At 37.5% G+C, this 12,810-nt stretch overlaps 1 protein-coding gene across 2 annotated transcripts in view; it reads left to right on the forward strand.

The window, feature by feature from the left end:
- zak (sterile alpha motif and leucine zipper containing kinase AZK) overlaps nt 1–12,810 on the forward strand; it is a 33,194-nt gene that overhangs the window by 1,767 nt on the left and 18,617 nt on the right. For both annotated transcript variants that reach the window (XM_043248533.1, XM_043248532.1), the window contains exons 2-10: nt 835–1,025; nt 3,115–3,202; nt 4,964–5,065; nt 6,240–6,305; nt 6,818–6,846; nt 7,578–7,715; nt 9,954–10,040; nt 10,122–10,196; nt 12,212–12,318. In XM_043248533.1, the coding sequence (XP_043104468.1) occupies nt 867–1,025; nt 3,115–3,202; nt 4,964–5,065; nt 6,240–6,305; nt 6,818–6,846; nt 7,578–7,715; nt 9,954–10,040; nt 10,122–10,196; nt 12,212–12,318 (851 nt within the window). In that variant the 5' untranslated portion in view covers nt 835–866. The remainder of the gene's footprint in view (nt 1–834; nt 1,026–3,114; nt 3,203–4,963; nt 5,066–6,239; nt 6,306–6,817; nt 6,847–7,577; nt 7,716–9,953; nt 10,041–10,121; nt 10,197–12,211; nt 12,319–12,810) is intronic.

The following is a 12,810-nucleotide window of genomic DNA, read 5'->3' on the forward strand; positions in this document are numbered from 1 at the left end:
GTGTGAGCCCTCTGTCCATAAAAGTGCTTTCTCCAGTCACCTCGTCTGAATCAGGAGAGAAATACGCAGACAAATAAGGCTGGAGCTGGCTGCTAATGCGGATGCTGGGCTCTTAATGATCGATTTGTTTCTCTTTCGTCTTTCTCCTGCACAAGACATCAACTGATGCGGATTCTTGTGTTTTTATCAGCCGTCTGGACTCTTGAATCCGACGGCACCCATTCACTGCAGAGCGTCCAGCGGTGAGCAAGCGACTTAATGCTACATTTCTCCAAATCTTGGACGGCCTGAGGCTGGGTAAACGTTAATGTGTGGACTTTTACTGCCTTTTACTGTTATCTACGTAAAAAAGACCTTTTCGTAAACTAAAAAACATTCAGTGAAAACGTAACTTTCTTTAACCGAGATATTAGAAATCAACCTTTAAAGCTCGTTCTCTGAAAGCTAGGCTGGATTTCACAGACAGGGTCGCGTGTCCTTAAATACGTCGCCGTGTTAAACTTATCGGGCGGGACGGGGCATGCAAGCTGTCGCAAACACACACAAACACACACAGCGCCAAACGTCAGCTCGTGACACTTGAGCAAAACGTGTTAGAGTAAGTGAGTGGATTGTGTCTGACAGTTCGCGGCGTGAGTGTGTGTGAGTGTGTGTGTGTGTGTGTGAGTGCGTGTGTGTGCGTGTGTGTGTGTGTGTGTGTGTGTGTGCATGTGTGTGTTCACTGGAGTAGAAGTGAGCGCTTCTCTCCGTGGCAGATCAGATCACAACATCTCTCCTCCGAGGAGCCCGTCCCTCGCTCTCTTCTCATCCTGTCCTCTTTTCTTGGTTCTTCAGGAGAGAAGTGCGTTTCTAAGTGCCATTATGCCATGGCATCTCTGGGCGCCTCCTTTGTGCAAATCAAATTCGATGACATCCTCTTCTACGAGAACTGCGGCGGCGGGAGTTTCGGGAGCGTGTATCGCGCCCGCTGGCTCTCGCAGGACAAAGAGGTGGCGGTGAAAAAGCTTCTGAAGATTGAAAAAGAGGTGGGAGCGAGAGTCGGCCGAGCTTTTCATACACATGCTTTAATTGTCAGTGTGATAATCATTTTAATTGCCTCTCTGTGTGTCGACTCCAGTCCGAGCCGCGAGATTACGCCTCCCCCTGCTCGGCGCGGAGAGACTCGCGCTCTCACAGCGGCTTTTGTCAACTGAAATTCATAGACTACGTCTTTAAGAGAAAATTGTCACGTAATTAAGTCATATTAGTTTCAGCTGAGTGCAGTGTTTGTCTTTGGGGTGAAGACTATTTACTTTTAAGTGCTAGATTCATTGTTGTCTTTGTTCTTCGAGTGGTGATTTTGGAGCGTAATAGCTTTGGTGGCGTTTGGAAATTGTAACGAAAAACGACATTAAAAATTTGTTTTTTGGCGTAAGAAAGAACTAACTGTCTAATGATATCTGTGTGTACTGTGTTTATTATGTATTTGTAAATAAACACGCATGCATAAAATATATTATGTTTACAAATTAAATGTATTTATTAGTGCTGTCAAACGATTAATTGCGATTAATGCTTCCATAATCAGTTTTTGTATTACATGTATTTACATACATGTATTTATATTAATTTAACTTATATAATACTAATATATAAACATAACTAGTGTTATAAGCGGTACCAAACGTTCTGTATTAAATTACCGATACCAGTGAAAATCCACGGTTCTCTTCACCAATTTAAAAAACATTATTTTTATTAATAAAGTCAAACATAAATAAAATGTACAGAAATCAGTGCTATTCGTATAGCGTGTGTTTTTTCCGCAAATAATAAAAGTTTGAAAAAAAGTTTCTCCCTTCACCTCTTTTCATTAATATAAACATTTTATTTTCTAGTAAATAAAGGGGATTTACTATTAAAATTTAAAAAATTATTCTTTCTTTAAAAAAAAAATCTATTTGATTAATTTAAACAGTAGTGGTAATAGTAGCCTATCACATACACACACTATAAAAGTAATGTATTTCCGGCACAATAGCTAAACCGAACTTTTATTTTGACGGGTTGCCGTGAGAACCTTAACGTTTCTGTGTGTATACTATACGCGCTGGTTCTGCTCAAATGAAGCGGTAAAATGCACTTGAAGCGCCTGTCAGATCAGTTCTGGAGATGTTGTTTATGTATTCATGTCCTCACTGAGATGTCGGGTGCTGAAAACATCGCGAGCGTCGCGCGCTTCGGTGTGTCGTAAACCAAACCGCGCGAGTCTGCCGTTCATTCGTTCAGAGACGCGCCAAACACGATTCATATTCCACTCGGCTAGCGCTTAATATTTACAGATATTAGTTCATATAACGAACTGTAGGCGACATTTAAACTGGATTCCGTTCTCCATCACGGAAATAAAGATGCCGTACGCGTTAGGAGTACTCTGTCGTGAAGTACCGGCTCTTTTGACGACACTTAACGTAATTTTTTTTAAATATATGAATGTATATAGTCGGAATTAGCGTTATATACATTTTATTATATTAATGTAAATGATTTTAAAATATATACAGTCTGTTTGTTTATTTGTGCATTTACAGTATACACAAATATATTATCTAAACAAAATTTCACATTTTGGATGCGATTAATCATTGGACAGCAGTAAAAATCACACAAAAGTGTCACCCGAAATTGAATAAAACACGATACTTTTCCAAAAATGTTTGTTAAATTTGCTCCTATTTTATTATGGTCACGTATGGAGCATAAAGTAAACACAAGCAGCTTCAGGTCCGTAGGTGCTCGTTACTAATAGCATGAAAGCTACTTTTACTTTATAAAAATCGATAAAGATTTTACAGCAAAACCGCAACCCGACAGTTTTACTCAAAACAAGTAAAAAAAAGCAAAACTATCGGTCAGATGACCGAAGGCGTGCAGGAAAATGCGTACAACAGGTTTATCCTTAATTTGATAACGTTGATAAAGTTGATACAAAAATGACTCAGTAGGCTAGTTTATGGGGTTCAGCTGTTATAACAATGTCCTTATGTTTTTTTTATTGAATTAGGAAGGAATGCAGATACATTGAATAGTTGACATGAATATTATTGTTTTAATCTTGTATTGCTGTGTTTCCAGGCGGAGATTTTAAGCGTTCTCAGTCATCGAAACATTATCCAGTTTTATGGAGCGATTCTGGAGGCGCCCAACTATGGAATCGTTACAGGTCAGTCAAACATGACTCATCCACCTTTTATTAGTGTTCGTAGTGATATGCTGTTTTATTATTATCCACAATGTCCAGCAATTAATTCAGCTGGAGCGGTTGACATGACTTTGTTTCACAGATGGTTCCAGTCTGAAGATTCGTTTTAAATTTGCTTTTCTTATTATTGAATTATATTAAAAAACGTCTTCTATTATACTAAAAAACAGATCTATCTGTATTACATAATATTCATTTCTGTCTCATGATTATGTGTTTTGACTCGCAAGGGTATTTTCTTTAGGAAATGCAAACGTCTCAGTTATATCCCAGCATTTGGATAATAATAAGCGGAAGACAGTAATGAGCATATATATATAATAATCAGCTGGATTTATTCAATGCCGTTTTGTCCTAACTCTCGTGTGCATCTCCGTCATGATCTGACTCTGCCGTGAATCTGAGTGAATCTGCAGTGATTGTAAATGATCATAAAGCGCTGTGTAAAGAGTCTCTGGTCTCTTTATGAAAAGTAAACGTAATAAGAGCAGGTCAAGGTGCTGTTTATGACCGGCTCAGCCTTGTCAGTAAGGTGAGGTTATTAATTTCCCCTCTCTCTGTGTGTATCTCTGTTTGAACCTGATAATTTGACCATTATATGATGTGTACTCATAGTGACCTAGAGCAAAGCTAAACAGACAGTAATCATGAATATTAACAGACGCAAACTACAGTCATACGTTAGCGGTATGCATCTGAATTTATATATATATATAATTTTATTTTATTTTTCTACTGCAATTATTGAAAATATTTATTACGGAAAGAGCTGCACATCAGTTCATTTCTGGAGGAGATAAAGCTGCCTCTCCTCTGTTGTCAGTAATGTTGAATTTATGATGAAATAACTCTAAAATTAGGTGTGTCTTGAAAGGTGGTCAAAGTCCACGAGTTAGAGAGCTCTGATATGTTTGTTTTACAGCAATGTCAGAGATTAAAATTATTTGAATATACGACCCTGGAGCACAAAAGCAGTCATAACTCGCGTATGTTTGTAGCAATAGTCAAAAGAACACTGTATGGGTCAAAATGACCGATTTTTCTTTTATGTCAGAAATCATTAAATAAAGATCATGTTCCTTGAAGATATTTTGTAAATCTTCTATCGCAAATTTAATTTTTTATTGGTAATATGCCAAGGACTTCATGTGGACAACTTTAAATGCGATTTTCTCAACTATTGTATCTCAACTAAATATTGTCCTATCCTGACAAACCATATATCAATGCAAACGTATTTATTCAGATTTCAGATGATGTAAAAATTTCAAGACACACTTAAGACACATATTTAATATTTGAACCTGTGATTTGTTGCCAGATGCCTTTAAACACATAAAATGCCCAGCAAATATATGTTTCCTCCTGTTCTGTGCTCTAGATGTGTGTGTGTGTGTGTGTGTGTGTGTGTGTGTGTGTGTGTGTGTGTGTGTGTGTGTGTGTGTGTGTGTGTGTGTGTGTGTGTGTGTGTGTGTGTGTGTGTGTGTGTGTGTGTGTGTGTGTGTGTGTGTGTGTGTGTGTGTGAGTGTGTGTGAGTGTGTGTGTGGTGTTTGCTTATCTGCATGTAATGTTATGCGCTGTTAAAAGTTTCCCAGATTAATTTAGATGATGCTATTGAGCTCAGAACATGATATATTGTGATAAACAGAGTTTTTATGCAGTTTTTATGTGTTGTCATTTGCGTTGTGTGTTATATCCGTGTGTGTGTGTTTGTTATGGTAGAGTACGCCAGCGGTGGATCTCTGTTCGACTACCTGTCCAGCGCTAAGAGTGAAGACATCAGTATGAAGCAGATTATGACCTGGGCAATGGAAATCGCTAAAGGTGTTTTACACACACGCAAATCAGCAAAAGACACGCAGTGAAACACACTTGCAGTGGAAGCCTAGCAGAAATGGTTACACCGTTTTGAAGCTATAAGAATTATGGATGTGCATAACCATAACAAAGTTGAAATTTTGGAAACAGACTAGTTAACCCGTCTAATAAACACCCAGAGGATGGTCAAAAACTGTTTATATAAGTCACCTGAAAAAGCTTAGTTAAGCAATGAATCAAACAGGAAAATAGGTCATATTACTTATATAAAAATGTGTTTGCGTTATATTACTCCCCGGTTTTACAGGCTTAAGCCTAGTCCCAGACTAAATGTAAATCTGATCAGTTTCACCTGAAAGAAACCTGATCCTAATACATGTTAAATCTCGCAGTCTTAAGATGCACACCAGCAATGTTTTCTTTCTAAGGCATGTTTATAAAAATGACTTAGTCTAAGCCCCGTCTATGAAACCTGGCCTAAAATTGTTTTACAACTACACCTGTGATCACTTCATCAGTGTTAATATATTTACTTATTAAAGTCAACTGAATCATGCAGGAACAATAAGTAAAAAACACAATATAATAAACTAAATTTGCCAAATAAACGTTACCATAATTTAGCGATTCTTCAGTCAAGAAAGCTTCAAGTTTAGGGGGACTTGCATAAAATATTTATACATCATAATAGTAAATTACCGAAATTTCCTTCTGGCGTGTTTTATGTGATAATAGTTGGTTTTTGGTGCTGCTTAGACTGCTTATGCGACCAGCTACAACCAGTGAAGGTCAGCAAGGCTGTAAACATTATTACAGTTTAACTAACTTTAACTTCCAGCTGTTTCTTTCTCTGACCGGACCTGACCTGTAAGAGGAAACAAACTGTTTACATTCACGTCTGTGCCTCTTGAAGAAACGCATGAACTGCGCTCTGATGTTTGCCTTCACACGCTCTAGTGAAACATGCTGGCGTTTTTAGCTTAACGTCACACACGGCAATGCCACGCTGGTGTCATACAATCAGTTAACCGTCTTGTCTGTGCAAAGTTACGTGTGATCTGTCTAGAAATAGACCCGTTTGCTTTCAGTCTGTATGTATGAATCGCTGTTTACGTGCAAATGACGTAAGACATTTCGTAAGACAAAATCAACCATTTGTGTGTGTTTTTTTCTCTCACAGGCCTGCATTATCTGCACGCCGAGGCCCCGTTTACAGTCATTCACAGAGATCTCAAGTCCCGGAACGGTCTGTGACTTTCAGTGCTTGAGGAATTATTAGATGTAACTAATTACGTAATTCATAATTCAAATGCAAAATAAATTAAATGAAAAAAAATCGACGCTCCAAATCTGAATATTTCAGAATTGCTTCGACTGCTGTAAAATGTGACGCACCAATGTGTCAGGAATTTCGGACGCGTGATTTATTTCCTATTTGGGTTTAAGTGCGTGCTTTATTTTTTAGGATTAACTGCTTCCTGTCATAGCTGTGCAAAGATTTGATTTCGAAAACAGTATCAAAACAATGAAACAATATCTTGTTATGATTTTAACCTCAGATCTCATGTAAAAACAGGTGCTAAATGAACTGATTATGGTCTTAATTCAAGTGAAAAAGGATTTAATACGAAGCCGTACAATGGCTGCTCAATGGTATAACTTTACATTGTCAGAGTAACACTCCCCGCGCTAAAGGCTGTATGTGTTTTTTGGATGCTGGTGTATTTTCTCTGAGCTGAACTTGTGTTTCTGTTCCAGTCGTGATGACAGCAGATTCAGTACTCAAGGTACGTTGCGACCGTCCGTTCAGACGTAAAGATTCAGACTCTCTGTATTTTATCAGTTCAAGGGGGTCACTGCAGGCGAAAACCATGTTCATGCTGTTTTCATGTTCAGCAATTTTCATGCTGCTGTAAAACTTTTGATTTTTCATAAAATATTTTTTTCGTACTAGCGGAAAGAAAGCTTCCAAAAGATAGCACTTGCTCTATATGCATCAATAGATTTCAATAACAGTACATATTTTTAAAGGGAGTTTTCTCTCCTTCAATAGTAATCGCACACACCAAACTTTACATTTTCATGTCCTGAAGGTATTTTCAGAGGGATTTGTTCATATGTAATTTGCTTTATAGTATACAACATTTTATTTTCCAAAAAGACGGTCAAAATGTATTGTTTTATGTGACAGAATTCCCTCTGTAAGAAACTTTCGACTAATATGTCAAAAAAAATGTTTGGGGAACTGCCTTCATGCAGTGTTTAGATTTTAGTTTTAGAAATGTAGGCGAATAAGTGCATATTTCATTAATATAATGACTCTTTTGCATATTTAAACTTAATATTTTTAAAACTTTTAATTTTTTTTTTTGCAATTATCAATGTAATCAAATAGGTAAGTAAGGTGATAAGTATTAGTTAACTTTTTACCCCATTGACCTGCAGTGTCTCGTCTTAAACTTGAAAAACCACCCTTATTGTAAAGTCCGCTGATTAATTGGATTCTCCCTGTCCTCAGATCTGTGACTTTGGGGCGTCTAAGTTTCATTCTCACACCACCCACATGTCTCTGGTGGGCACGTTTCCCTGGATGGCCCCTGAAGTCATCCAGAGCCTCCCGGTGTCTGAGACCTGTGACACATACTCGTACGGAGTGGTGAGTGTGTGTGTGTGTGTGTGTGTGTGAACATCAGCAACAGTGTCCTTTATTCATTTAAATCAACACTCGCTGTTTAAATAGCATTTTCTTTTGACACCTGACTGTTGAAGAGCAGAGCACACACTACATATCTTTTTACGTTTTTATTTTTCTGTTGATATTATTCAGAGCTGTTAAATGATTAATCACGATTAATTCCATCCAAAATAAAGTTTTTGTTAACAATATATGTTTTTTTGTAAATACACACACATGCAGCATATATTTTGATTATATATATTTCTAATCATAATTTATATTACAAACCGGATTCCAAAAAAGTTGGGACACTATACAAATCGTGAATAAAAACTGAATGCAATGATGTGTAGGTGCCAACTTCTAATGTTTTATTCAGAATAGAACATAAATCACGAAACAAAAGTTTAAACTGAGAAAATGTACCATTTTAATGGAAAAATATATTGATTCAGAATTTCATGGTGTCAACAAATCCCAAAAAAGTTGGGACAAGTAGCAATAAGAGGCTGGAAAAAGTAAATTTAAGCATAACGAGGAGCTGGAAGACCAATTAACACTAATTAGGTCAATTGGCAACATGATTGGGTATAAAAAGAGCTTCTCAGAGTGGCAGTGTCTCTCAGAAGCCAACATGGGTAGAGGATCACCAATTCCCACAATGTTGCGCAGAAAGATAGTGGAGCAATATCAGAAAGGTGTTACCCAGCGAAAAATTGCAAAGACTTTGCATCTATCATCATCAACTGTGCATAACATCATCCAAAGATTCAGAGAATCTGGAACAATCTCTGTGAGAAAGGGTCAAGGCCGTAAAACCATACTGGATGCCCGTGATCTCCGGGCCCTTAAACGACACTGCACCACAAACAGGAATGCTACTGTAAAGAAAATCACAGAATGGGCTCAGGAATACTTCCAGAAACCATTGTCAGTGAACACAATCCACCGTGCCATCCGCCGTTGCCAGCTGAAACTCTACAGTGCAAAGAAGAAGCCATTTCTAAGCAAGATCCACAAGCTCAGGCGTTTACACTGGGCCAGGGATCATTTAAAATGGAGTGTGGCGAAATGGAAGACTGTTCTGTGGTCAGACGAGTCACGATTCAAAGTTCTTTTTGGAAATCTGGGACGCCATGTCATCCGGACCAAAGAGGACAAGGACAACCCAAGTTGTTATCAACGCTCGGTTCAGAAGCCTGCATCTCTGATGGTATGGGGTTGCATTAATGCGTGTGGCATGGGCAGCTTGCATGTCTGGAAAGGCACCATCAATGCAGAAAAATATATTCAGGTTCTAGAACAACATATGCTCCCATCCAGACGTCATCTTTTTCAGGGAAGACCCTGCATTTTTCAACAAGATAATGCTAGACCACATTCTGCATCAATCACAGCATCATGGCTGCGTAGGAGAAGGATCCGGGTACTGAAATGGCCAGTCTGCAGTCCAGATCTTTCACCTATAGAGAACATTTGGTGCATCATAAAGAGGAAGGTGCGACAAAGAAGGCCCAAGACGATTGAACAGTTAGAGGCCTGTATTAGACAAGAATGGGAGAGCATTCCTATTTCTAAACTTGAGAAACTGGTCTCCTCGGTCCCCAGACGTCTGTTGAGTGTTGTAAAAAGAAGGGGAGATGCCACACAGTGGTGAAAATGTCCTTGTCCCAACTTTTTTGGGATTTGTTGACACCATGAAATTCTGAATCAACATTTTTCCCTTAAAATGGTACATTTTCTCAGTTTAAACTTTTGTTCTGTGAGTTATGTTCTATTCTGAATAAAATATTAGAAGTTGGCACCTACACATCATTGCATTCAGTTTTTATTCACGATTTGTATAGTGTCCCAACTTTTTTGGAATCCGGTTTGTATATATAAATACATTTAATATAAAAAAGTTGCATTTAAATATATACATGCATGTGTGTGTGTATATACATTATATCTTTTGACTAAAGAAAATGCAGTATATTGATTATGTTATATGGTTTTTACAGTAAATCTTATTTTGCATAAATGCGTTTGGTTTTAGGGAAATCGATTTTGTTATTAATATATTAAATCAAAATGTAAGGTTTGAACCAAATCTGAGAAAAGCGAAGAAATGTCGTTTATTGGAGTGCGTGGATGCTTTATGTAGCCAGTTGCTTTATGCATTGGGTCTGGCTCTCTTTACCATATAGCTGTGAATAATGCGCGGGTTTCTTTCAGGTCCTGTGGGAGATGTTGACTCGTGAAATTCCCTTCAAAGGTCTGGAGGGGCTCCAGGTGGCCTGGCTGGTGGTGGAGAAGAACGAGGTACAGCGAGTTGCTACGGGCCGTGTGTCTGCAGCAGTTCTGACTGTGGTTGTTGTGACATGTTTCGTGTTTGTTTTGCAGAGGCTGACGATTCCCAGCAGCTGCCCGGCCAGTTTCGCCTGTCTGATGAGAAGCTGCTGGGTGACAGAACCGAAAGTAAGACAACAAACACACACTCTTTACACTTGGACGTGTAAATGTCATGGATTTACGAGCACAGACTAAACCACTGTTACTAAAAGTAGTCAGTGGAAGCAGCTAAACTCTGCTTGAAACGTTGCTAAATGTCGCTACGATGATGCTATACGCTAATTATATACTAGCTTTTACATTTGTTTGCATCTGCTCACACACCGCGCTTTATTACAGCCAAATTCCCAACAAACCTTTTTTTATTTACAGGGGTGAACAAAAACAGTGCGTATGTGCACATGCATGACCAAAATAAACAAAAAAAATGTAATGTATAGACAGTAAAAAAAATAGACTGTTTTAGATTGACTAGATGCAAGACTGTGAAGTTTATAATCAACTGAGTAACAAGTCTGCCACATTTGTTCTGACCAACTGAGGAAAAACACAGTCTATTGCAATACCAGTAGTGTTTAAACTTATCGGTTAGCTCCATCAAACCGTGCAAATTATTATTATTATAACTTCATTATCGAATATTGATTTAGGATCATTTTTAACCAAAAACAGTTATGGACGACTTTATTTTTTTATAGGTATATTTAATAGGTCCACTATGTGCATCGTGAGCACCAAAACAATCTCCAGGAGAACCGGTCTGAAAAAAAGTTGATCTGGAAAAGTCACTTAATAAAAGTTGGCAACATTGGACTAAATCAAAGCCAGACAGTGCAGATTTTGATTTTGGTGTTTCAAACCTGTACGGATTCATTTCTTCATTCCTCAGATTTTTTTAAAGAAATGTTTTGTTGCTACCAGCAAAATATTGGTCCAAAATAATTTGAATGTTCCACTGAAGAAAGAAAGTCCTTCAGGATTTGAACGACGTCTGAAGAGATGAGTGAATCAAATCTGTTTATAGTTGATCCTACGGCAATCATATTTAGCAAATACAGTATAAATGATATGCAAACATACAATAAACCTACCACAATTACAGACATTACAACGCATGTTCAATATGTTGCAGTACACTAATACAGTAATTATTTGGTGCTTAAGTAGACTGGTATTTGCTCCGTGTTAAAGTGAAATGCATTAATGCATGAATAATAGATAAGACATGCTGTTTGGTCAGGACATTAATAACCACTGTCTTTATTAATATATGACTGTCTCTTATCCTGACATTTTTAATTCATCCAATCAAAGTTGGTTCCAGGCTTGTTTTCTCAGTTTCAGTCTCTTTCAGGTCACAACACTCGCGCTCTTTCTAGTGAGCTTCATAAATTCAGGTTTGCCTGTCACTCACAGAACAGTATCATAACACCCAGCTGTTCAGAAACACTATCATACGGACGTTTCTACCCTATTAAGTTTATGACAGCTTACGAACGTTTAATTGAAAAAGCCGACTGACTGTATGAACCTCTTCAACCTTACAAGACCTGTTGAAAAACGTGTCATTAGTTTAAATTGAAAGTGCACTTTGTAGTGTACTTAAGAGTCCGAACCTTAAAAGTATATTTAAAAAAAGGGTACTTAGAGAATAACTTTTGTGTTAAAGAGAGATACTTTCATGACTAACGCACTTAAGTGCACTTTTTTAATTTTGCTAATTAACTTGGCAATAATGCCTAATGAAACGTTGTGCTTTAAAGTGCATTTTAAACCATTGTATTGATCTTTTGTCAAGTTTTAAAGAACTACTCTTATTTCGATGTGTTGACTAACATCATTTTTCATCAGTTAAATATGTGACATACAGGTTTGAACAGAAATGACGTTAAAGCATGTTTTAGTTGATCATAAATGCTCATCATGTCAACCTGTTTTTTGGGACTCCCAAAACCAAATACAACCCATAATAAGGGCACTTATGCAATTCATATTATTTTCATAAAGAGAGCTCTAGGTTTCCATGAGGTTTTTTTCACTAGGGAGTGTTTTAATGTAGTGTAGTGTGTTTTTTTAAGCCAGTTACATGTAGTTTTAGATGAGTCCAGTGTTTTAATGAAGATGTTGTGATGGTGTTGTAGGACAGGCCGCTGTTCAAAGACATCTTGTCCACGCTGGAGTCCATGTGGAACGACAGTCACTTACCTGAGGAGTGCAACACTTTCCTGCACAATAAAGCAGAGTGGAGGTACAGTAACTCCTGCACAATATCTATATCACATGTCTGCCATGAATTATTTTGCATTGCTTTGTTGCACAAAAAATGTATTTTATTTTAAGTTTAAATACTAAGTTCAAAGAATTAGTTTTTACATAATATAATATTTTTTTTTATTGAGATTTATACACAATCTAATCTAAAAGCTGAATAATTAAGCTTTGTATTGATAAGAAAATATTTGACCAAACTACAGTTTAATAATCTGGAATCTGATCGTGGAAAAAAAAATCTAAATTCGGAGAAAACTGGTTTTAAAGTTGTTTAGTTTCATGGAAATTATCCCAATGATTTTCTGCAAAAAGGACAATCTTTAAGTATTACTGTATTACCTTGCTCCAAGGTCACATTTTGTGTATGTCCCTTCACACATTTTGTGTACTGGCGATCTAGAAAGGTCTGGATGTTTGATGTTATATTAGGACTGGACGATGGCCAGAGTTTCCTGTCCCTCCCTACAGC

The sequence above is a fragment of the Puntigrus tetrazona genome, chromosome 9 (genome assembly GCF_018831695.1).
Source record: "Puntigrus tetrazona isolate hp1 chromosome 9, ASM1883169v1, whole genome shotgun sequence".
NCBI lineage: Eukaryota > Metazoa > Chordata > Actinopteri > Cypriniformes > Cyprinidae > Puntigrus > Puntigrus tetrazona.